At 38.9% G+C, this 27089-nt stretch overlaps 1 protein-coding gene across 1 annotated transcript in view; it reads right to left on the bottom strand.

Annotated features, from left to right (window-relative positions):
* Window positions 1–27089, bottom strand: part of CRYBG3 (beta-gamma crystallin domain containing 3) — a 99054-nt gene that overhangs the window by 12679 nt on the left and 59286 nt on the right. Inside the window, exons 12-17 of the mRNA XM_004675271.2 lie at window positions 26016–26142; window positions 17692–17834; window positions 17457–17583; window positions 16571–16603; window positions 11207–11316; window positions 7458–7584 (exon numbers count right to left, since the gene is read on the bottom strand). Coding sequence (XP_004675328.1) covers window positions 7458–7584; window positions 11207–11316; window positions 16571–16603; window positions 17457–17583; window positions 17692–17834; window positions 26016–26142 — 667 coding nt within the window. The remainder of the gene's footprint in view (window positions 1–7457; window positions 7585–11206; window positions 11317–16570; window positions 16604–17456; window positions 17584–17691; window positions 17835–26015; window positions 26143–27089) is intronic.

The raw sequence follows: 27089 nt of genomic DNA on the forward strand, positions 1-27089 counted from the left end.
CATGTTAGCAGTAATACGCATAGCTCAACTTCACTCACTGTACTGTGCACCTTGTAGGAATGAGTTCCACAACTTGTTTTTTTCACCAGTGCCTCAGCAAGTATGTTAGACCCCAAACCCCATGTACGGGACACTCCTTCCACTGCTCTGAATCCTCACCTTCCCCCAGTAAAACAAACCATGTAAAATAATGCAGTATTATGCGCTTCTTGGTTTGACCTGCATTCACTTGATCACTAGTGAGGTATGTCCTTAGCTGTTTTTCTCCCTTCTGTGAACTGCCCATTTATCCTCTCTCAAAAAAGCAAACCTCTAAATTAAAAAAAAAAAAAAATTTTTCTCAGTTAATTTTAAAGAGTTATTTTTATGTAAGGGCTATAAATATATTCTCCTAGTCTGTGGCTTTGGGTGACAGACTGACGTGGTTTTCCTACAAATGCTACAGCAATTTCTGAGAGAAACCAGAAGGCAGGTTTCTCATCACACCGGCAGGCTCAGTGGGACGGCTTCCAAAGGCTGAGTCCCCAGCAGTAGGAATGGCAGGTTTTACACCATTTGTATGTGGAGACTTTCTAAGCTGTAGTGATAGCTGGCAGCTTGAAATATGAGCAAACTTTGTCAGTTTGAGTTCATCAGGAAATACCAGAAGGGGGGTCCTGATAACCACGATCATTATTGTAGGCAAGTTCAGAAGCAAGTTAGTAACTTCTCGCTTCACACACAAAGCACCCCCCTCCCTCCTGCAAACACACATACACACATGAGTCTACACCTTGATCCCTGGTTACTGGAACTCTGCAGATGTGATTAAAAGCTATGAATCCTGAGATGGGGATTTCAGCCTGGATTATCCAGATAGAGCCAACGTAATCATAAGCATCCTCAGTGGAGGTCAGAAACGGAGGAAGAACAGAGGATGCACTTTGAAGATGCAAGAGGGTCATAAACCAAGCAATACTGGGGGTCTCTAGGAGCTGGAAAAGGTGAGGAAACAGATCCTCCTCTAGTGCTTCCCAGAAGGTATGCAATTCTGCCAAACACCTTTCTATATTTTAGTTTAAAATTTTTTTTTAACTAAAAAATTTAAATGTAGTACTTCTTTCTTACATTGTTAATTTTTGGAAAATTACTTCTCCCCTCAGGCTGGTGGTCACAGTCACAGTTTTCCTACCACCAAGCACCTGTGATCTCTCCCCACAGTCCGTCCCTTCTGCTCTTCCTTCCTCTGTTCTGACCCTTCCCCCTCCACATCCTCCCTTGCTGTCTGTCTCAGGTCTATGTGTAGCTTTCAAGTTTTTCCGTATCCTTTGTTTGCTTTCTTTATATTCCTCATGTAAGTGAAACTGGCCAATACTTTTTCCTTCTGTCTTATTTTGCTTAGCGTAATCTCACCCAGTTCGATACAGGTTGCCACCAATCTGTGGGGTGGGGTGCTATTTAAGTTGTTTCCATACCTTGACTACTGTAAACTTTGCTGCAATAGACATGGGTGCAGGTTTCCTTTTGAATTAGTGATTTGTATCCTTTGAGTAGATCCCCAGGAATGCAAATGCTGGGTCATATAGTTGATCCAGTTTTAGTGTTTTAAGGAACCTTTACATGGCTTTCCCACAGTGGCTGGGCAGCCTGTGTTCCTACCAGCAGTGTGAGAGGGTGGCTTTTTCTCAATATCATCACCAGAACCTGTTTCTAGTTTTTTCAGTATCGACCAGTCTCATAGTTATGAGGTGGTACCTCATGGTTCTGATTTGAATTTCCCTGATAACAAATGATGATGAACATTTTCTCGTATGTCTGTTGGTTTCTCGTATGTCTGTTGGTGATTTGCATTTCTTCTTTTGAGAAGTGTCTATTTAGTTCTGCCCAGGTTTTAATTGGGTTGTCTTTGCTGAATTGTGTGAGCTCTTCGTAGATCTTCAATAACAGTTTTCCTCCTCTGTGTGAGGCGCCTCTGTGTTGGTTATTGACTCTTTTGCTGTACAGAGGCTTTTTAGTTTGATATAGTTCTAGACGTTTATATTCTCCTTTATTTTCCTTGCTTCTGAGTTTTTAAAGATGCTTCTTGAGTTTATGTCAATGTTTCCCTGTTTTCTTCTATATATTTTATGGCTTCAGGTCTCACATCTTTTATCCATTTTTAGTTGATTTTTGTATGGTTTAACATACTCCAGTTTCATTCTTTTGTATGTGACGGCCTAAATACCAAGCCCCATTTGTTGAAGACACTGTCCTTGTTCCACTGTATATTCTTTGCTTCTCTGTCAGAGATTAGTTGACTAAATACGGTTTTATTTCTGGATCTCAGTTTGATTCCATTGGTTTGTGTATCTGTTTTTGTCCCAGCACTATGCTGTTTTAATCATTTTGGTGTTATTCTATAGTTTGAAGTTTGCTACCCTTCCCTCCTTTCTTCTCCTTTTTAATCAAGAAAGCTTTCTGCCAAATACTTTATCCAAGTTAAACTCATTTGAGATTTTTGACCTCCAAAGCTGTAAGGTAATTTTGTTGTTTTAAGCAACTGTGTTTGTATTAATTTGTTATAACACAATAGCTTGGCCTTTTGCCTTTTTATTACTGGCTTATATGGTTTCTGTTTACCCATACAATTACTGTCTCATTAGGATAGTTTGCTACACTTTTTCTGCATCTTAAAGTTTGTTTTCACATTAGGTTGCCAGTAACCCATCTGGAACTTATTTATTTAGAATGAAACAAGGCTAAATTTCATAATAGCCTCACTTATTTTAATGCTATTTCTGTCACTTTCCAAATTCCATCAGCTATGATTTGGGTTGTAGGAAAAGTCATGATGCATTTTTTGTTTGAAAACATATAAAAAGATATGTTATGACTTTTTCAGTCTGATAGGTCAGTCTTTATGCTATACTATTCCATATTGTATTTGTTTCTCCTTGAATCAGTACCTGTGGGCTTCATTATAACTGCTGAATAAAACGATACACACTTAGCAGAAGTGAGGTTGCCTGTTCTAAAAATTTACCTTGCCAATTCTGGACCTAGATTTTTCCAATTTAGTTTTAGGGTAGTTTGTCATATTTTCCCACCCCACCCCAATGCCCTAAAAATAGTCAAAAGAAAATCATCTGTATTTTGCCTCAAACTGTATTAATTTAGGGAAGACCACGTCTTTACAGTATTGAGTCTTTTTCACCTATTACCTGTCCATCTTTTATATTCTCCAATAAATTTTTTTATAAATTTCCCCATAAAAGATTCACTTGCCTTGCCTTATTTATTGTAAGTATCGTATAGTTTAATTGTAGATTATATCTAGCAACTTAAAAAAATTCCTATTTGTCCTATAATTCATCTATTTAAGTGCTCTTGACAATTTTGTTTATACTTGTCTTGATTTTAATCTTATTAAAAATGGTTAAACTAGGCCCTCCCTGGTGGCACAGCAGGTTAAGGCACAGCACTAAGAAGCTAAAGCCACTTCCGCATGAGTTCGATCCCCGCCTGCCCCAGAGGAGATCCACATGGCGCGGCAGACCTCTCCTGACCCGCCCGCTGCTCCCCTCAGCAGTGTACTTCCTTGATCTGCCTGTTCTGCTCCCCACTCTGTCTCTGGTGAATCCTCTCGCCCTCCGCATCTCTGGCCTGTACCCCAGTTCTGTATGCACAAATAAATCTTTAAAAAAAAAAAATGGTGGCCCTCCATGGTGGCGCAGCGGGTTAAAGCACAGCACTGAGAAGCTAAAGCCACTTCTGCATGAGTTCGATTCCCACCTGCCCCCTCCCCCCGATGCTCCCCTCAGCAGTGTACTTTGTTGAACTGCCTGTTCTGCTCCCCACTCTGTCTCTGTTGAAGCCTCTTGCCGCCCCTGAGCCTCTGGCCTGTACCCCAGTTCTGTATGCACAAATAAATAAATCTTTAAAAATAAATAAATAAAAAATGGTTAAATCACTTACTACTTAATCAGTAATACTTAATCCTGAATAGAAGTGGAGCTAGCTGAGTCCTTTGTCTTCTGCCTAATTTTAAAAAGGAGATGCTTCCCAAAATGCAACTATGTAAACTATGTACTTCAATGTATAATTTAAACAAATGAAAGGAAATGTCCTTCAAATGTCTCACTTAGGAGGTTGATGCTTACTGTGAGTTTTTGATTGTCTTCATTTTAAAAAGGTAACTCAATAGTCAATATTATTATATGTACATGGATTCAGATGAAAAGTTTATAGCAACAGAACTCTTCTACATTACATAAACTCATTATTTCCTATTATTCTGTGGAACTATTTACAATCTTCTATTTATAGCTGTGCCCCTTATTCAGTACTTTTGTACAGAATGAAACACTGTCTTGCCAATTCTTATTCTAGCTTTTAAGATCATTTATATCATCACATCATCATCTCATTTGAAGTTTTTCTATAGTCTCTTTTTGTTTCTTTTGCTTTGCTACTTATAACTGCCAAGATTGGAATGACTTAAAAGGAGGCTAAACTTTTATGCTGAACCACCATGGAGAGTACTATAAAAGCAGTGAACAGACTTCTTCCTTAGAAACATAGTAAAAGCAGGTTACCCCCCACACTATTAGACCAGGGCTGCAAATATTTTACCTAAATATACTACTTGTTTCCAGTTCCTGTCCCGATGGCTGGGCACTTTAATGGCAGGAATTAATTGAAAATTAATATGCTATCTTACTTTTTTAGTCTATGTAAGTCCTAAGATTGGATACATTCTTTTTCATTTCCAATTAGAAAAATATGCCCTGGATACTTATTTGCACCAAAATTGGAGGCTAGGACATATTTGAAAATACCTGCTTCTGAAAATTTCTAAAAAATGGATGAATTGGGCCCTCCCTGGTGGCACAGCGGTTTAAAGCACAGCACTGAGAATCTAAAGCCGCTTCCGCATGAGTTCGATCCCCGCCTGCCCCGGAGGTGACCACATGGCGTGGCAGACCTCTCCTGACCCGCCTGCTGCTCCCCTCAGCAGTGTACTTCGTCGATCTGCCTGTTCTGTTCCCCGCTCTGTCTCTGGTGAAGCCTCTCGCTGCCCCTAAGCCTCTGGCCTGTACCCCAGTTCTGTATACACAAATAAATAAATCTTTAAAAAAAAATGGATGAATTAATGAGCTCAAAATAAATTCTATGATTTGCCCAAGATCACATTTATGAGAAGCAGGACAATAAACTGTCCCCAGCTCCTTTCCTTTCCCTGTAGTATAACTATACATTTATGTATCCATCGACCTCTGGAATATAATGTATATCTACACAGAGAAATCAGCCTGGAGCAAACTGTCATTTGCAAAATATGATGATATTGTATGAAAATGAAATCATAGGACTCCATTATGACCCTTAAACACATCATCACAATACTTCTGGGAATGCCAGCTACAAACAACAGGCTTTAAATTCTGCAGTTTTAATGAATAAAAGTAAATTCAAAGGATTAGCTCATATACATGTAAAGTTTATTTAACTGGACAGAAACATTTCTTGGGTTGAACCCAGAATCACAGTGATTGTGGCACAGAAAGTGATGTTAACAGATCTATAGAAAGGCATGGATCTTTTGCTAACTAAGAGCTCAGTAGGGGCAATAGGAATGCAGAAGAGATTGGATTTTCTAGGAAAAGACCCAGAATCTGGAGAACATGAGCAGCTGAAACCCTATGAGTAGGAAAATTCTGTTTTGGAGGGAAACTAATCTCATAATAACCAAATGAGTAATTCAGCTTCGTATGTTCTTCCAGAGAGACAGAAAAATTCCTAGGACAGAATTCTCAAGGATTCTAGTCATTATAATTGACTGACAACAAATAGCAAGATTGATCTTTTCACACACCAGGTCTCCTTCAGGACCTTCACCAAAGAAATAGCACCTGTTGCAGCCTTTTCATGGTCAGTCTCCTGGTCGGTCTTGGATGCCCAATCTCACCTATTCCTTCCATTTTAAGACACAAAACTTGCTGGTTAAATACTGACAGACTTCCCAAGATTTACAGTAGCACATAAAGGCATTATGACACCTAATGTGTTGCTCTTATATCCACTCTTTAGTCAGTTCTTAGAGTGAAGAGGTTATAGCTCTCAAGTTCCTCATAAGAGATTGCTTCCTGATACTCTGGATTCCTTAGGGCCAAGACAGGAACATTACAGCTTACCTAACAGTGTCTCCTACTTTCTCTAAATTCCAGTTTGAATTATTCATTTTTTAATCACAGAGGTTAAAAAAAATTGCTCTTCAATACTCAGTAAATACTTCAGTACTCATTACTGTGTTATTAAAATGCCTCCAGAGACATTTATTTGGCTTATCTCAGTGAGTTAGAAGTCCTACAAAACTCCTCAAGGTGGTATTTTCATCATTTAGGACTATATAATTTGCTTATAGAGTTAATGCCATGTCCCTATACACACTGGTTTGACCACTGAAAGTTGCTAAGGAAATTCCCTCCCCAATAAATGCAAACCATTTTCCAATTCCTGTTTTAGCCTTATCGATACTTGGAGAGGTTGACTGGGCCACATTCTTCTTCTTTTTTTAAACCTAGCTTCCTCCCAGAAGACAGGTGACATCAGTAGTCACTTAGTCTTTCCAAGTTGGTGTTTTAAGAGGTCACTGAGAGAGACCAAGAACTCTATTTCTGTTCTTGTTTCTCAGCCAAGACTATTATTAGCACAATACCAAGAATACTCTCTCCAGGAATGCCTAATGAAATAAAACTACATGGCCTAGGTTGGGATCAAAGATCCTGAGTATGGCTGTCATCCCTGGTGTGAGCTCTGGCTAAGAGATCTGAGTCACTCCTATCTCCAAGCCACCTCTGTGTAAATCTCAGCTGTGACCAAATATGCCCCTAGGGTATCATTATAACTAACTAGATACCTTGAACAGATCCCAGATTCTCAATGCTTCCTCTGTGTAGGCCTAATAGCTGGAAGCTCAAAACTGATGCCTCAGGTAGTGATGTTGGCTTTCTCACATTTAAAGTTCTGAGTAAACTCGATGGAAAGAAACCATTTACTCAAGAAACCTCTGTCTCTAAGGCACCCCAGACAATTATGCAGACAACAGGCAGGAAAACCCTAGTTCCCCCCAAACAAAGTCTGAAATTAATACAGTGGCAGTCCTTGCCTTGGATAACACTGCAACCCTAAGTAAGACAACAGACAATTTAGGTAAGTAATATGACTTATCTAAAATAATAACTTTAACTAAAGTATCAAATTGAGATTTAAGCCAGGGTTTGTGCTACTCTAATTCCTGAGTTTCACCATTTCTGCTTGAAGAAAAAAGAAAATTCAATCTTACATTTTGCTTGGATTTCATGAGTGAATTTCAGTTTTACAACACACAAGTAAATACTTCAAACTTTTCTATTTTCCCTTACACCATTTCTCCCAAATTCACATAATCCCTTGTGGTAATGAAGCTGGACAAGTAGTACCAACATCAAAGAACTTACGTGGTCAATGGGCTTGAGGGATGTGACTCTAGATGCTGGGCAGCCACAGGAAGTAAGATCAGCATAGAGGCCTTCTTCTAATACACACTGATTATCAGAACCTTCTTCTTGGTAATACAGGAGCCAGCTAGAAAAACAATCAGTGAGATACTCAGTCAAAAGTGCATTACTGTCCACGTAGGCACATCATGCAGTGGGATGTAGGGTAACAGGACGACATAAATGTGTGGTACTGACCAGCACAAAACACCCAGCATCACTTTAAAAAGAAATAGTTACGGGCCCTCCCTGGTGGCGCAGCAGGTTAAAGCACAGCACAAAGAAGCTAAAGCCACTTCAGCATGAGTTCGATCCCCACCCGCCCAGGAAGTGATCCACATGGCGCAACACACCTCTCTTGACCCGCCCACTGCTTCCCTCAGCAGTGTCCTTCGTCGATCTGCCTGTTCTGCTCCCCACTCTGTCCCTGGTGAAACTCCTCACTGCCCCTGCACCTCTGGCCTGTACCCCAGTTATGTGTCAATAAATAAATAAATCATAAAAAAAAAATGAGACAGCTACCACTACCACTCTAGTTTACTGACTGCTCCCCCCATGCCAAACACAGGCTCAGTACTGCACACATTATTTTACCGTGACCTCAGTAACTGCAGGAGGTAGAAGCACGTCCTTATTTTTACAGGCAATGAAACTAAGGGTTGACAAGCTTACATCAGTCTAGGTGAGTACAGAAGTTAAAGACTCCTAAAATGACACAATGGAATATGAAATCTGCCACCTGCACATCTGATAGCTAATGGAGATTTTAGAAAAGAAATTAACTCTAGAATCTCTTGACAGTGACTTTTCTTCTACACAGCATTCACCAAACATTTAGTTAAGGTATGCCAATTAAAAAGGAAGAATCCAGAGGACAAATGAATTTGCTGTCACTATTTCAATTTTGGTGTGTTTATGTTCCAGTTCCACTATTTTAAGATCACTAAAGCTGTACTATAGCTGGACCAAATTAACTCTGAATGATCACAGACATCATAACCTACTGTCATGTTATCTTTGTAGTATCTTATTATTTTTAAAAGATTTATTTATTTCTTCATACAAAACTGGGTACAAGCCAGAGGTGCAGGGGCAGTGAGATGATTCACCAGAGACAGAGTGGGGAGTAGAACAGGCAGACTGATGAAGTACACTGCTGGGGGAACAGGGGGCAGGTCAGGAGAGGTCTGCCACGCCATGTGCGTCACCTCTTTGGCGGGGGATGGAACTTGCACTGAAGTGGCTGAGGCCAGCTTGCAATGCTGCGTCCTAACCAGTTGTGCCACCAGGGCGGGCCAGTAAGTGTTTTATAGCCCAACATTTGCCGAGTGTTTCTAGCATGGAATTAAACCCTTTATGTGCATTATTAATTTAGTCCTTATTAGAAGCCTTTGAAGAATGTTACTATCCCTGCTTTATAGATGAGGAAATAGTTGAGAGGGAGGATCCACTATGCCCAAGGATACAGAGCTAAAAAGTGGTGGAAACAGACTCTAATCCCAATCTCTCAAACACCCCAATTTTCTTAAAACCATCATCATGGTTCTTTTGGTATTCTTCCACTAAATACTCTAATAAACTATACATCAATGTAAATAAAATAGATATATTTTATGTAAATTACTTATATATAAGCACATATTTACATCTGAATAAACATGTATTATTATAATCTATGTATAATATGAAGTGTATTTCTTACATAAAGTGACACATAACATGACTAATTTGCCTTAAACTTCAGTGTTAAAACATTTTCCTCCAGAAAAACCTTAATTCTTTATAAGAAAATGAAAGTATACCTTGCAAAATAGTTTATTTTAGTGGGGAATAAACCCAGAGCCAACTACCAGTAATAAAATTATTCTAGGTCATTGGTATATATATTTCTTTTTCACTAGAAAGCTGCAGACAACCTATTTAACTTACAGTGTCTTACTTTACACATTTTATATTGAGACTTGTTTTTTTTTGTTAGTAAATACAAAAACAGTAACAGTTACAGAGCGGTTCGAAATGGGAAGAGGAAAAAAAAAAAGAATGCTTGTTTTTGGGTTAACTTTGGGAATGGGGTAGACTGACCTTAAAGTCACATTCAGATTAGTACTAGGCGGGGTGAGTGTAAGTACCTGCAGGAGGCCAAGTGGGTGATGCAAATGACAATGCACCAGGTGAGAAGAACTGGGGCCCTGTCCTACGGTTACACCGGAAGAGTGTACTGGATACCAGCTATTTGTTATCAAGGGCGAATGCTTCCCCAGCGTCTTGAGGACTTCTGATGTTTAAAGAGAAGGTGTGAAAGAAGTTCTGCAAAAGTATCCTGAATTTAAATAGTGTTACAAAAACTATAAAGACTGACCTAAAGCAAACAGAATCTGCTGGCCAGACCTACCCAAAACCCATAGTTGTGGATTTGGGGTGGGGTGAGCAAACGGCAGCAAACTGGGGGGCAAATCTGGGCATTAGCTGTTGCGGTTCAACTCATGAGCTAACAGTGGCTTTGTATGTTTACATGATTTTTTCAAAATTACGCAGACTGACATGTGAAGGTACGTACAATTCCAGTTTCAGTGTCCATGGTGCCCACCAACAGTCTCACTGGAACAGCCGTGCCCATTCACTTATGTACTGCCTGTGGCTGCCTTAGTGTCACTGCAGCAGAGTGGCCAGCACAGAGCCCGCACGGCCTGCACAGCCTCAGCATTGATTGCGTGGCCTTTACAGAAGTGTTTGCTGAGCTCTGGCAAGCAAAGGAGGCAAGACCGGGGAAAGTGGAAGGACAGAATGGAGAGTGCATTACGGAAAGTGAGGCTCGATGACAGCAACTCCTGGGAAGGGCGGAGTTTGAGCTTATCCGATGGGTATCACTGACTGTGGGACTGAACGTAGGTGAGAAAAAGTCAACTGGGTTTTGAGACAAATAATTGAGAGGTGACTGGTTTGTGGTAGACGATGGAAATAATTAGGGGAATGGAATTCCTGAAGTGTTAAACAGGACTCAGAGTCTGTGCTGGTTCCAGAGAGAAAGGAAAACGACAATCTAAGAAATCTTGAAAAAGGAAGTGATGTAGGTAGATCTTGATACCTAGAGATGCCACTGAACCATACACATAAAAGTGGTTAAATGGTATTTTATGCTATGTATGTTTTACTGTAATTTAAAAAAGTTAATAAGTGTTTTAGTCTTGAGAATCTCCTGCGGTTTCACACACAAGATCTAGTATGTTGCTGCTGTTGGAAGGATGTAGGATTTGAACATCAATCAAAGCAGTCCAGAGCCTGGCACTTGATGTTATCACCTTGGGAAACCCTAACTCTGAATCAGCACTGTCCTCATCTGTAGAGTGGGTGCACAAAAGACTTTCAAAACAATTTTTAAACTCAGGAGTAATATGTATTGTGTCACAAAACTACTAGCTTTTAAAAATAGCATTCTGTTATACTCTACAAAAACATACACTGATTATATAAATATTTAGGAAATCAAGTAAGATAAACTGCAAGACAAAATACTACAAAAATGCTGAGGTTGGTTAATTTACATCCGGTCTCACTACATAGTACCAGTGGTTCTTAATACAAGTTAGACTTCAGCCAATGACCAGTAATTTTAAAATTTACTGTGTATTTAAAAATAATGTAAGTCAAATCTCATTAAGTGTAAAAGTAGTTATTATAAACAGTAGAAAATACTCAATAATCACACTTACCAACCCCGAAGAACTTTAAAAGAATATGGTGTGAATGAAGTCAAATCCAAAATTTCTTTTGTGAAATCCACACATTCACCTTGGAATCCTGGTTTATTGAATGCTTTGAGCTACAACAACAACACAACAATTAAATAGAAAACAATTGTTTCATATCATCCCCAAAGCACATAAAACCTTTAGTTTTATATGTCCTTACAAAAGTTAAGCACAATATTAGACTGCTTTTTAATGAATCTATCATAAGGATGACATTCTCCTTAAACTCACATTATTTATTTACTTGTGTTTCCTGGAACATCACCCTTTATTTAATACCATTTTCACCTATTTCTTGAAGAATATTCTGGGCACAGTAACCCAGAAAACAAATCTTTCAATCCGAAACTCTCCCCTCTCTACTAAAATGTGACCAGGGCCATCCCATCAAGCAGCTACTGCCTCCAGTGCTAGGATGGGTGGGAAAAAGCCAATTTCGTGCTAGACGTGAAGGCAGTTTGGATTAGTATGATGTGTGGCTTTGTTCGCCCTGGTTCTGCCTGACCCGCAGTTAATGAAAGGGAGGAGGGGAGCACATGAGAGCACTCCCGTGAGTGAGCAGAGTGTGCCTGAGAGCGCTGGAGCAGGTGGTGGAGGTAATGATGATGGGATTAGTGCAGGATTTATGGTGCAGAAAAGGAGGATGTCTCTTCTGAATTTCAGCTTGTAGGTTTTTTTTTTTCTTTTAACCACCAAAACACCTTAAATATGCAGCTTAAATTTACATACAACTATCTTTCTATTTTAATTCTTTTTGTCAAGAAAAATCCATGTAATCTCAATGATATTTCCCTTTAGGCCAGAGATATACTAATCTGCAATGCTAGTGGCCTTGGATTTATAGTACACAAGGAAAAATTAATGAGCCCTATAAATATTTCACAGTACACTAGAGCCTTGATAGAACATGGCCCTCAGTCCACCCCATCCTGACAGGCCTGCATTGGAGCAAAGGCTGCATCAGAATGAGCCATGCACAGCATCACCCTTTCTCTTGCTCAGGCTGGTTACAGAGAACAAAGCCTCTGTGAGCAGCTGATGCTCACCTTTTTCATGTCCCCAAGGGCCCTCCCTTTGAGAACATTGACAACCTGAGTTCTGAGGAACTGTTTCTTGGCTATGTCATTCTGCCCTGACCTTGCTGGTTTGCTATAAAAGATCACCCAAAACCAGAGGTGAGAGAACCAATTCCCCCCAGAGACTGTGTACAACATTACTTCCTATAGTGAAACCATGCTGAATTTGGAGCATTAAAATACCATGAGATTCTTTGCCACAAGGAGTCATTACCTAGCAAGTTTCTGTCATAGTACTTTGGTGGCAACGACTAGGAAAAGGACGTAAAGCCAGATAGACCACGGGAATAACCCCCTGAGTAAGAATAATTCTTCATGTCCAGGCAAACTGCCACTAATTCCTTGATAAGAGCCCATATTCTGGTTAGCAGTTTTTTCACTTTAAAGGTTTATAAAACATGATGCTAAAAAGCAAATCACATTTAACTTGCAAAAAATTGTACTTTGTCCTACATGCCAATATTATCTTAACTCACAGTATGAATCAGAAAAGCCATATGAGAACAGATTCCCAGCAGTCTTGTTCACAACTTGTGTTCCCAGTTTGCTAAATTATGTTGATATTGTTGAGCTTAAGATATATTTCAAGATCTCACTATAATGCAATGAAATGTCAAATCTTAAACTGACAATACAAATTAAGCATATTTCAGATGATACATGTATAGTAGCCACCACTAACTTTTAATCTGTCTTCATACCAAAAACTATTACTTTAAATTCACAGACATACTCATTTGCCATAAAGTATCTTTGTTTCAAAGGACTGAGGGCTGAACTAGTCTTTATCCAAACCAACCTATCAGGCTTGATGATACTGCAGGTTTGTCTTCACCACCAAAATAAGATAGGGCAATCTGGTTCACCCCAGATATGATCAATCCTAGGGAAGTAACACCTCCCTGTGACTACCTTACAAATGCTTCGAGTATTTCTCAGAGTAACATTCTGTCAGGGCACATACAGAACCAAAACTGTGTTTACAAATTCTAATAATTAAATTGTGGTTCCTACTCTTGGAGAAATTGAGATCTGGATGAATTAAGCCCTAAATTTTTCCCAGGACTTGTTTCCTGTCCAGATAATTTGTGGAGAATAAATATATAAAGACAACTCAATCAGGTAAACAACAGATGAGTTTACCCCACCCCTCCACAACATCTGAATGACTCAATCTGTACTTGTCCCCCAAATAGAACTTGTATATTAGCAAAAGAAAAAGACTATACTAATGGTCTGAAAGATGGATTTTCCCATATATTATCTCCTTCTTTGACACAGAAATTATAACCATTTTGTGAACATCTTTCAGAAATGCTTTTTACTCTGTACTTTTCATTTATGATAGGCCTAAGTAAATATAATAGGTCTTTAATAAGACAAACTAAAAACTCAAGACCTTAGTTACTGAGAAGCTGGGCTCGATTCTACAATAACAAAATGTTTAGTGTAATTTTATTTACTCCAATGCTGAACAATTTCAATGAGACACTTTCTGTCCTGCGCTGGAAAGGCTTTCTGCAGCCCTCTACCTCTCTCACAAGCTCGCTGATGGAGAGCACAGAGCCTGTCCTCTGCATCAAGTAGCCTCATCGTGTAGTAGCACCCACTTCTCACATCAAATGCATGTTCTACAATAACTTTACTTCTCTGATTTATGCACAGAAGAATCCCATTGCTCAGATTAAATCAGATTAAACCTTCCTGGATTTTAAAAACGATCATCTGTTCAGAGTCCCACAAAGAAGTACTTTTCTCTACTGTTCTTTAGTTGTACTGCTATTTGACTAAAACTTGCTTTTCTATTCCCCAGGCATGACTTACAGTAACCATAAATGTAATCACTTTAAAATTCAGTGTAGCCAAATTATCTAATACAAGGAAATATCTAGCTGCTTTTCTGAGTTAGAATAATTTACAAACTAAAACAGGGAATCAGCATTCAAAGAAACCCACACTTCCAGTTACATGTGCAAATGGCTTAAAAAAGATTAAGGAAAGAAATGATCTTGGTGGAGTCACAGGGGAGAGTGGTTGGACTCTCTAGACAATGAGGCCTAATCATAGCCCCCTTGAAAACTAAAATCACTTTAAATGAAATTTTGTAAGATTTTATTTGACAAGATATAATCTAGTGAGATTTCTGAAGGTCAATACTTGATAAGAAAAAGACAATGACAATATGCATAGAATCCACAATCTTTTTTGCTCTGAGAAAACAAAAAGCCATCTGCTAATCATGAAAAATCTCTATAATGGATCCTGTACACTTTGAGTTCACAATTAAACTTGGTGATTAATCTTCAGTCATAGGAATAAAAATAATCTTAGTAATATGAGGTGTTCTGTGCTCAAATGTGACATATTGCATAACATGCTTTGTAACAATATTTTTCTTGGCCAACATCTTATGATGGATATGAATTTCTACAACCCATTATCTTAATTTTCTTTTCTTTGATTGTTTAAGGTTGCCTTCAAACCCACCAGAATAAAAATATTCCCTCTCAGACTTGAACTTGAGATGCAATTTTTCCCTCTTCATCCTCTGACAAGGAAAATAACTTGCACATCTGAACACAGCATCTGAATTGTCATTCTGACTGTCACAGTTACTTGTGAAGGAAAAAACACTTTCTAGCGACTGAATGGAACTAGAGTGTCAGCCAAGATCCATTTGTTTTTATTGGGGTAAGTAAAAACAAGCAAAATGTTCTGAAAATTTGCTCTGATGGAAATAATAAGAGATTAGATACTGAGTAAATCAAGAAGGCTTTGTCTGCTTGTTACCATCCAGCTATCATATACCTGTCAGAAAAGCTTATTTCACAAGGTTGGACCACAGCCAGAACAATGAAGTGGGGCAATTTCATTGGGCGTGTTCTGCTGCTGCTTTTCTCTTCAAGTTGGACTGGAAATACTATGAAGAAATCCCCCAAGTAATCCGCTCGAAACAAGGAAGTTCATAAAAAAAAAAAAACAAAACAAAACAAAACAAAAACCCCAAGAAACAAGGACTTAGGAAGAAAGGAAATAGAGCTTAAAAGAATGTGACTTTTTAGCTGCATTTTTAAAACCCAGACAGTGTGCAATTTGGAGTTATTCCTGTTTGATGCTTTCATGTTATATTGATTTGTATGAAAAAGTATTTTAAAGGTCCACACATTTGGGAGTTTTCAAAGATTCAATATAAAACTTTGGCAGGAAGTGTTTTTAAATGCAACTCAATTATATTCAGACAGGAATTGTTCCCAATAGACCTGAGCTAATCAGAAAATAGTAAAAACTGAATGCTCTGTGAATAGAAGCGTGGTTAGAGTAAGCTAAACTGAAATGCATATTCACTGACACAAACACAAAACATCAACTCAGCAGTTTCAGCATTCTCTAAGTTGTTTTGTGAGAAAATACAACTCAGCAGTTTCAGCATTCTCTAAAGGTAGCAAATGTCAAATATTTAAAATTAATCACTACATTTGGCTTCTTGACAGAACTTATTCCAAATTTGTTATTTTAAATGAGAGAGAGGCAGCAAGGCTCTCACCCCTACTCTTGTATTGCTCCTATCATAGCTTTGTTTTGTGGGTTAGTTAGGTAAAGACAGATACTAGAAATGCCTATTTTGTTACTTCTACTTTTGTGAAACAAAGTTCTAAGTCTCAGTTTCACATCTATAAATGGGATTAATCCTGACTTGAGTTATCTGAAGCACCAAATAAGCACAGTTCCTAGTCCTTAGTGGGTAACAATCATTAGACTCCTATGTATTGTCCAATCTTTCAACTCATTAGCACGCAGAAATAAAGAAACTGGGATGTATTTACTAGTGCTTCACGAAATATTTGATTTCAGTATTAGAAATACATTTACATAATGAGCATGTTAAAACCATCAGTTTTTATGGTTAAGTTTGCTCCTGCAGAGATAGCTGATACACTATGCTGAGCAAGACCATGGCACTGACGAAGAGTAGGTGACAGGAGAGAAAGCACAGCAGAGATGTAAAATGACCCCAAAGTGAGAGCTCAGAGATCTGTCAGAAACCAAGGCGTGTGACCAACCCCCGCACATGCAACCAGTAACTGACACGCTGCTCCCTCTCCTGGGTACCAAGTGGACTATAAACTGAGATACAGACACATTAAGATTGCAGGAGGGAAACAGAAAGACATGAAAGAGGCTGCCAGGTGCGTTCAAAGTACTACAAAGTAAGCAATCAAACAACTGCAAGACTACTTTTGAAACATACCAAATGTGGAGGCTCATTTATCCCGAGTGGTTCCTGAAAAACATTAAAACATATTAAAAATTGTGACCATACATCTAAGCTGTCTTTTAAAATGCTCTGAAGATAGAAAAAAAAAATGTTATCTGACCAGCTGGATTTTTTGGCATGACTTGAGACCCTCAGTTAACCTAATGAATCTTCTTACAATAATTACTATTGATTATACCTTTATTTTGAATTTAAGTACATATTATAGCTGAAAGAAGAACATGCCCTAACACTCACTCACTAGAATACTAGAGTCTTCCCTGGGCAGCCCTCACCGGCTACTACCTCAGGGCACCTTCCCGAGTTCTGCGGTTACTGCAGCTCTCCATCTAGTGCACTTTCGCATCCCTGTGATAGCGTACACATGATTATTTCCTCCTGTGGGATGCCCTTTCTGCTCCTCTTGCATGCTTGGCAAAGCTGTGCTTCTATCTTAGGTTGTCACGCACTGGGCCTTTTCTGTGGCATGGTCCCACCCCCAGCCAGGGTGCTCCCACCCCCAGCCAGGGTGCTCCCTCCCCCACCAGACCACCCACTCATTTCCTCACTAGTCCTACTATTGCTAATTGCTCCTATGTCTAGTCTCTAGGAGACTCATCAGGGTAGCCCTACTCGTCAGTGACCTGTACAGTATCTGACATACATACCAGGGGCACGAAACAGATGCTGCTGGGTGAATAAACCAGTCAAGTGACAGGCCACCTCATCCTGTGCTCTCTATGGAGTCTACTGAAATTCTTATGCTGTTTCATTTCCTACAGAAACACACTTCTACTATTAAAGAAGCCTGCTCCCCTCCAGTAGTCAACGGTATGTTATTATATCCCGCAGGGCCTGGTTATGTTCATACTTCACTCACCAGTTGGATAGGTCGTATTGACATGATTATATTGTTTGAACCTCCCCAATCAAAAAAGCACTTGTATTTCCCTTTCTCTAAAATGTACTGTTCTCCACAGAAGAACTTCTGCTGGTAGGCAACCCATCTATAGGAGAGAAAAACAAAGAATGAACTGCAGTGATGCAAACTGGAGCAGCCAAAGCTTTAAACTCCAAAGAATCTCTCAAGGTTCTCTGAGTGGGGAGCAACTTACACTCCACTTTTAACGTGAATGGATCCTGTTTCACTGCCAAAGCCAATTTCTTCTAAGTCAGAAACTTCCTGATTGGTAATGTCAATAAACTTCCCACTTTCTAGGTCAGATTCAAAGAGTGTGACAGAAGATTCTATAAAATTCTAAAAAGAGGAAGAGAAAAGTTTAGGAAAAAATATATGCATTTTGCTTTATGGATTGCATTATATCTAAACACAATTTTCACATATTTGTGGAATAATTTTCACACAGATAACCACAGGATGAATTTTACATGACACTGAAAACAATTTTAATTGTCACCACTCCTAATTAAATAAAAAAATAAGCCTGAATTTTACTTTAATTCATACATATGGGAATTATTCTGGAGTTAGTATATTGTGGGGACTTATAAGCTGTCATTTGTAACACTAACTGTAAAGGAAACTAAAGCCTCATTTGTGCCTAAAGAAAGCAAGCTACATGAAAAATAATGTAGACAATGCACTACAGCTAGGCTGGGAGAGGATCTTGTGAACATAAATATAACATAAAATAACAAACAAAATTTGTTTTGTGAAAAAAATCACTTATTAAAAACTCAAAATGAGACGAAATTCTAAATATTTAGTTAGATAATATCTTTAAAACTCTTTAAAGGGAAAACAAAAAACTATTTAAGACCCAACTTAAATCAGCAAGCAGACAATTCACAAAGAACAACAACATTAAAAACAAATAAGTAAATGTCGAATTTTAGTAGTAAAAACAAAGGCATTCAAATTTAAACTGTGGGTTTTACATTTCAAATTAAGAAGAATGCTAATATGCAATTCGGTGAGGGAACACTGATGGAAATATAAATTAGACATCTATTTTAGAAAATAATTAATAAATATATTTACAAGACCAACATTGTTTACAGTCTTGAAATTCCTGTAAGTTTTCTAAAACTAAATAATGAGAATTTTATACTCAAGGATGCATTATTTATAACAATGGAAAGCTTTAACTAATGTAATTATTCAAAAGATGTTTAAGATAAACCTTTATCCACCTAGCATGGAATAAACATAATTAAGAAATTTTAACAAGCTAACAGTTGAAAATTAATTCTATTCTTACTACTGGTCAAGAGTTTTACACACATTACTTCCAAAAGAGCCACTGGATGGGGCTATACTAATATAATTCCTATTTTTACATCTAAACAAATAAGCGTAATTTGCCAATAGTAACAACCATTGAAGGCAGAGAATGACTTCAAATTGATTTACTCTAAGCTCTTTAATCAGGTAAATATAAATGTAAGATGAAAGCAGAACAACAGATTTATAATTTTCATTAAAAAAGAACAAGGCAAAAAACAAGGTTCATCATTGGGTTCTGAGAAGTTGAGCAATTTTGCCCTACATATTTTCCAAATTTCCATACTGCATATTTTAATTGGAAGATACAGGATACATTAAAAATGAAAAAAAAAAAAACTCTTCTTTTCCCCAACTTCATTTTTTAAAAAAAGATTTAGCTATTTATTTATGCATACAGAACTGGGGTTCAGGCCAAAGGTACAGGGGAGGTGAGCAGATTCACCAGAGACAGAGTGGGGAGCAGAACAGGCAGATGGAGGAAGTCCACTGCTGAGGGGAGCAGCAGGCGAGACAGGAGAGGTCTGCCACGCCATGTGGGTCAACTCCGGGGTTGGGGATTGAACTCACATTGAAGTCACTGAGACTAGCTTGCAGTGCTGTGTCCTAAGCCACTGCACCACCAGGGAAGGCCTACTTCATTCTTTTAAAAACTTTCAACTTCTGTAAGACCCAACGACATAAGTTTTCTTCCCTTTTTAATATATCATGATTATAATCTAAGAATAGATCTCTAGGGCAACCATTTGTCTCATAGACAAGCAACACAGGTCCTGAAGCAACAAAGGATAGAAAGAAAATACATTTTAAAAACATTCTCAGGCCCTCCCTGGTGGTGCAGCAGGTTAAAACACTGCACTAGGAAGCTAAAGCCACTTCCGCATGAGTTCGATTCCCACCTGCCCCGGAGGTGACCACATGGCGTGGCAGACCTCTCCTGATCCGCCCGCTGCTCCCCTCAGCAGTGTACTTCGTCGATCTGCCTGTTCTACTTAAAAAAAAATTCTCCAGTAATTCTACTTTATTAGTCAACTTTCAAGGAATTTTACACTGTTGATACTATCAAATTTTATTTGGACTTTAGGGTAAAAGATAAAAATTTTTTTAAAGATTTATTTATTTGTACATACAGAACTGGGGTACAGGCCAGGGGCTCAGGGGTGGCGACAGGCTTCACCAGAGACAGAATGGGGAGCAGAACAGGCAGATCGAGGAAGTACACTGCTGAGGGGAGCAGCGGGCGGGTCAGGAGAGGTCTGCCGCGCCATGCGGTCACCTCCGGGGCAGGCGGGAATCGAACTCATGAAGAAGTGGCTTTAGCTTCTCAGTGCAGTGCTTTAACCCGCTGCACCACCAGGGAGGGCCCCATAAAGTTTTTTTTTTTTTTAGCTGAAATTTTTATTATTGAATAATTTGTAATTCTGTTTAATTACTCCTTTGGAATCTGAGAATACAGCCATTTTCATGACTTACACATGGTTCTTAAAATATGGGTGCTGGGTGGATTCAGTCAGTCTTTATCACTCTCACCATACTGACCCCTTAACAAAACATGGTTTTGCACTTCTCTTTAGAGCTTCTTTTAAACTCTAATTTTATACACATCTATGTGTACAGGTACATACATACATACATAGAAGTATATATGCACACACAGAAGTCCTCACTTAATGTTAAAAGGTTCTTAGAAAACAGAACTTAAGAGAAATAAGGTGTCACAACAAAAGCTGATCCTCAAATAATGACCCTCATTCAACACTGCCCAGGAATTTTTTTTCCCCATCGATGTAATAAAACAGTACCAAATGAGATGACATCTATCTGAAGACCTACCATACAGATGTGTGTATGTGTACAGATGTGCACATATGTATACACACATGCAGATACAGCTAGTTAGCTATAGATATACAGATCTATACCTGCCCTTCTCTGCTGAACATTAATAACCATAAATGATTTGCCTTGATGTCCTCAGGACAAGTCACCCAACTGAAAATGATGTTTACAGCCTGGACGACACATCAGCAAACCTGGATGTGTTGACATCAACTTCCAACACCCAGGAACCTGGCCACGCCATGTCTTTTGACATCTAAGTGTGCAATTAGCCTAAGGCAGCTATGTGGACGTGGTGTCATTATGAGGGCTGCAGAGGCCTGGTCAGAAACTGGTGGACAAAGCCCCAACCAAGTCAGAACAATACACAACAGGAAGGGCTTCAGCAGCTCTCCTCACACAGACCTTGCCCTCCCTCTCTGGTCACTGAACACTCATGGTGCTCCTAACACTTCAGCCCCCACTACTATCTGTCCTCTACTCCTCTTCAGGTTGTAAGATTGGGGGGGGGGGCGGGGACAAGCTGAAATACACCATGGAGCACAATGTTATTTTCAAGTTGGACAAAGACAGAAAGATAAATACGGATATATGCATGTGTGTTATGTCTGCACCCTCTCATTATGAAATCACATGTGTTTTGATGTGCTGTGTTTTGTTTGGGCAGTGATTTATACAATTCCCAGTGTGTGGGCTGTGGGGAGTGATGGCAGTGAGGAAGGTGAGCTGGGGAGTAGGCTAGCGGCACAGGCCACCTGGCAACAATGAGCCTGGAGCTGAGGAGAGGAGGGATCCTTTGTCACAGGGCCCAGTGCCAAGTACAAGTGCTGGCAACATACCATTCACAAATAAATTTACTCCCATGGCTTGAGTTTATGTCCTTCCTGCTCTGTTTACTATTCCAGAGACCTGGCCAAGGGCCATGGGAGTCTCCCAAGTAGCACTACTCTCTTCTTCTCATCTTTTGTTTGTTCAGGCTTTTCTTGTCCCATCGCTGCTTTTGCCTTTCTTCTTTTCCTAAGTACCCTTTCTGTCACTCTGCAATATTTGTGCAAACCTACCAAATGTACAATACCTGACCCAGCTGACAAGGTGCCATCCTAATAATATGTTGTCTGTGCCGGGCAGAGTGCTGTCTCAGAGCCAATTCCAACCACTTGGAAAAAGTCTCCAGGACTACAAATACAAAGCCTGGTATAAAATATGAAAAGGAGGGAAACCTCAAAACCTTCTAACTGCCTAGTTCAGGAGGTGAACATAACAGGAACTAAGAATCATGTCCAGGGCAAGCACCATGAAGTTAACAGGTCACTAGTATTATATTTTAACAATACCTCAATCCATTGAAAATTCTGGATAGCTTAATAAAGACTCAGATACAGGATTCTCCGTTGTGAGAGCAATGGCTATGAGCAATTGCTTCAGGATGAAAGATAAGCCTCAGCAATTAGATTATTTCAAACTTTCATTCAGCCCCTCAGCTGATCAGATTTTGGAGCTCTTGTTCTACAATCTTTAGTGAACATTAATATAAGGCATCAATGGAGACCTGGTATATCAGTCAATTCTGGAGAAATAATGGCCTCACAGGTATACCATTTGCTTTCAGAGATCTGAAAATAGACTGGAAGTCTGAAAATCATAGCAAAAGCAACCCTCAAAGTTAGAATAAAACTGAGCAAAAGTTAGCTAGCATACCAAGAAAGTTTTACTGAAGGAATAAAAATTCCTTCTTTAATCTCCAGAGTCTAAACAGTCCTTCTGGCCTGCTTTGTAAAAAATAATCAACTCCAAATCAGTATGTCTGTCTGACTCATGTGGATTTAGGAGTGCATTTCTGGTTGTTCTTTCCAAAGCCCTCCACAACACAGATGACATTATCCCTAAGGAATACACTCAAGATTTCTTCTTAGTAGCTCCAGAATGTCTGTGTACTGCAGCCAGGCGTCACAAAATTGCATTAGGCAGTTTTTCTATCTGTCCCCTTGTTTATTTTGTATTTCTTTAGCTTGGATTTTAAATTTCACTTTTTCAAAGTTAAGACACACCTATGAGTCTGTATGGGGAAAAGGTGTCTCACGCCCTGAATGCTTGTTAACTCATGTAGCTTGTGACAGAGCTTTAAATTCCCTACCTAACAATACAGTGTGGTATGTTTAAGATTTTTGTAAAGGGCTGATTTTACATTAATGTTTCTTATTACAGAAGAGTGGTAATAAAGCAGAAACAGTAATAAAAAAGGGAGAGAGAAAACAAATACTGGGAGGTAATGGTTTCAGGGGTACGTAACTATCTCCAAACTCACTGAGCTTAAACATTAAAATGTACTGCTTTTACATATCAACCATTCCTCAAAAAGTTTTTCTTTTTTAAAAAGAATTCCTTCCCAACTATCTGCTATGTCCAAAGAACAGAAAATATTTCAAGTATAATTTGATAAGCAATTTTTGAAAGCCTTCTCCTAATATATAAATTTCTCAAATTCCAAGTTATCTAAATATGTACATATTTTAAAAATGTATTTTACCTAAAAATATTTTGGGAACCATGAATTTAAATTATAAATTTTTTTTTTAAAAGATGGAACTATCTATTGTATATGTATGTTGGCGTGTAATGGAACTACGTATTTATAGCTATAAATGAAATGCTAATAAGCTTGTGGGTCAATGAGACCCTGTTTTCCACTGTGACAAAGTGCTTTTATAGTCTCCCATTCTGTAACAAAGAAGAAATGGACAATATGACACAGGCTCTAGAGTTAAACTGACTTGCTCCTCAAAGCACAGATTTACACTTGAACTTATTCTCAGCCTCCATACCGGAGACCCTTGTCAATAAGAAGTTGGAAGCCAGTTCCACCTCCTTTTCATAAATATTAAGTACACGTATGTATAAAACCATTAGTAAATCCTTGAGAAATGTTAGGATTATATAATGAAAATTAAAATCACATCTTTGAATGTTGGTGAACAACTAATCCTTTTAGTTTTCATAAATCTAACTTAAAGAGAACAGAAAATTTTCTTGACAGGCATTTTCATTTATTTATGTAAAAATTGTGTTATTTTTGCAAATGCACAAAACCTACACACAACTATAACTGACATGCTAAAACATACCAATTTTGCCCACATACATTTTGGTGTACAGTCTGCATCAAATAACACCTAATCATTTAGTTGTACCATTATAATATTTATACCTTTTCATATTTTCTGTCACTGGGAGATTTCAACTTACAACTTGCGTTTTGGTTTATTTTAGTCACTGTCTTCTTTGTAAGACACCATCATATACATTGCTAAATGTTTCTAAGATAAACAATGCTTCTGCTTAATTCAGCTTTTTTAAAAAAAGATTAATTTATTTATGCATACAACAAATGGGATACAGGCTAGAAGCATGGGGGGGGTGGGGCATCAGAGAATTCACCAGAGACAGAGTGGGTAACAGAACAGGTGGAATGACTGAAATACACTGCTGAGGGGAGCTGGGGGTGAGACAGGAGAGATCTGCTGCACGATGTGGGTCACCAACCTGGCCAAGGTTCAAACTCATGCTGCAGTGGCTGCAGATAGTGTCACAGTGCTGTGCTTTAAGCTGTTGCACCACCAGAGAGGGCCCTTAATTCAGCTTTTTTAAATAAGGAGGGGAAAATTAATATTAGGTGGAAGACGCTGTGACTTCTGACCTTAGTTTTCTCAATGCATTCAGTCACAATGAAAAAAAAAAAATGATGATGAAGACTATCTGGTTTTATCTTTTAGTTGTCAAGTCAGGAATGGCCAGGAAGACGGGATCTTGGCCCTTCTACATTAGAATAGTGGACTAAATACTTCAAAAGGTATCTATCTACCATGTGAGCAAATTCAATGCTTAATTTCAATGGACTGTCCTGTATTTCTTTCACGTAGAATTGATTTGCAACTCACTTTTTTATTGATGAGGATTACTCATGGACAAAAAAGTCTCCCTTGTTCTCTGAATTGTTTCTCCCTTCCAGGTACTCCTACCTGAAAGGTGAGGGGGTTGCAACATGCCACTGCTGGCCCTGACAGACAAAAACATAAAGGATCACACAGAGCACACTCCCGTGCTCGTCCAAAGTCTGCATGACCCAAAAACATCTGTGCCTCATTGATTCCTCAAAGAAGGGCTTTAGCAGCCATGCCAGGAAGTTTTAGAATTTATAGGGGTAAAGACAAATTTGTAAAGAATATAGGGTAAAGCCATTGTAACTGCTGAAACATGTGAAACACATTTAAAAGTCTTCAGAGCTTGTAGAAAATAAGCAACATTTGATAAATTTTGATATCCTAGAGAGTTTGTTAAGTCTATCTGCTCCCCTCTGCAACTTCATCAGCTTCTACCTGAAGTCCTCCAACATCTGGCCCTCTTGACTCCAGACTCACCTTCTTTAATCCAGTGCCAAATTTCTTGATACCAGTCACCAAAAAAGAGCTTTCTAAACTTCTGATCTAATCAGATGCACCAAGTATAAAATCCATCAGTGGCTTAAGTTTCAGTCAAAGAAAAAAAAAAATCAGAACTGCTCTAGGGCTCTTCATTATCTGGTTTTAGACCGATTGTTTCAAATTTCTTCCCAACATGCGAACTTAACCGCATTTCCCAAACACACCATTTTCATTTACATGAGTTTCTCCCTGAACACTATTTAGGCCTCATGATTCGCTGATGGGGGTTATATCCTGTATATTGTAGGGGTTAGCAGTATCACTGGTCTCTGTGCACTGTGTGTTAGTAGCACCCCTTCCCCCCAAGTTTTCACAAACCAAGGTTTCCAGACACTTTGGAATGCTCCCAAGAGGGTGAAGTCTCCATCACCTAAGAATCACCAGCCTTTATCCTTACCTTTATATATATTAATCTCTTTCCAAAACAACCTCCACCTCTTTCCTTCACCCTGTCCTGGATTTTTTTCCATTTTCTAAGTCTTGAATATGAAATTTCAGCTTAGATATCATTTTCACTTTCTAGTTAAAATTTGCAAGTAACTTAGCTTAAATACTTCTGCTTAATAGGATCCTAGCCAAACCCAATCATTACCTAAATGCCAGGTTCCCTACTAATGCAAAGCTGGGTCCCTGCTATTTTATCTCTAGTACCTGGCACAATATATGATCATGAAGTCGACTGATAAAAAGTACATATCACTATTCCATAGTAATTACAACACTTTAAGAAAAACAGGTAGTCACATAAGCAGTTCAGTTTAGTGCTCTGAGGTATTAGAGACATTTTTATAACATTTTATGCTGGTTCAGAGGACATACTCCATTTTTGTGGAAAGATAACATCGATAGAAAATTAAAGAGAAGGAAGCTAACTCACAGCTTGTAAGTACCGGAAAGACAAGATGGGACCACTTAATGCCCCACAGGCATTACTGTCTTCAAAATCGCCTTCTTCAAGCAAGAACTGCTGGCCTTTAAAATGTTCTTTCTCATAGGCAACCCACCTAGAAATACAGAGGACATCCAATTGAGCCATTAATAAAACTTCAGGCAACGAAGAGAAAGTCATAATAAAGCACTTAGTTGCACATTATCACATTTTAAAAAACAACACATTTGCTTTGCTGCCATTTACAAATATAGACAAGTGGTGTATGCTTCACAGATCAATCATTTTTATAGTGTGATGGCTTTTTCCAACAAAAGGTTAACTGTTGTAGAATTGCAAAAGAGCAACGCTTGTTAAATGTTTGGGACATGACCTGATACCACATCTCAATATGGTCTGAGAACAGCTTGCCAAATAAAAATCAGTGGAATGCACAAATAGCCAATAAAAATAGGGTTGCAAATCTACAATGAGACCCACAGATTATTCTCACTTTACTAGCAAGACCCTGCTGGGAGCACAATGATCACTTCTGTAAACATTTATTTAGTTAAAGGAACCTTTCATCAGGCTTCAGATCTGAACCACAGTTCAGGTGGGTTTCAACAAAGAGCAACAGGGAAATCTGACTGAGCTGCTATTAGACCAGGTGACCTAGTGATTCAAAGTCTCATGTAAGAATTCATGGATGGCAGCGGTAGCTCCCCACGGAATCTGGGATGGTGACGGGCACTAGTGGGTCTCTGATGGAGCAGGTTCCGGGGACACAGGCCTCTTCGTATCTAATCTATCACAATCAGCCCGAGACATAGATAAACATTTGTTAGGAATCTCCTCCAAGATACCCAACTTTCTACAGTAATTCACAGTATCTGATCGACAAGGAGGGCCCAGCTGGGGCCGAGGTCATGCCGCCCTGCCACAGCCGGCATCAGAGCCTGGCTGGAGGTGACACTCTCTCCTTCAGGGCAGAGCCCAAGGGGGCCACTCTGAGCTCTAGAAGTGGGAACTTGTGCACTGGGAAGCTTGACAACAACAAGCCTGACTAGTGTTTTCCTCCTA

Source organism: Condylura cristata, unplaced genomic scaffold (assembly GCF_000260355.1).
Source record: "Condylura cristata isolate star-nosed mole 26May11 unplaced genomic scaffold, ConCri1.0 scaffold00003, whole genome shotgun sequence".
Classification (NCBI taxonomy): Eukaryota; Metazoa; Chordata; class Mammalia; order Eulipotyphla; family Talpidae; genus Condylura; species Condylura cristata.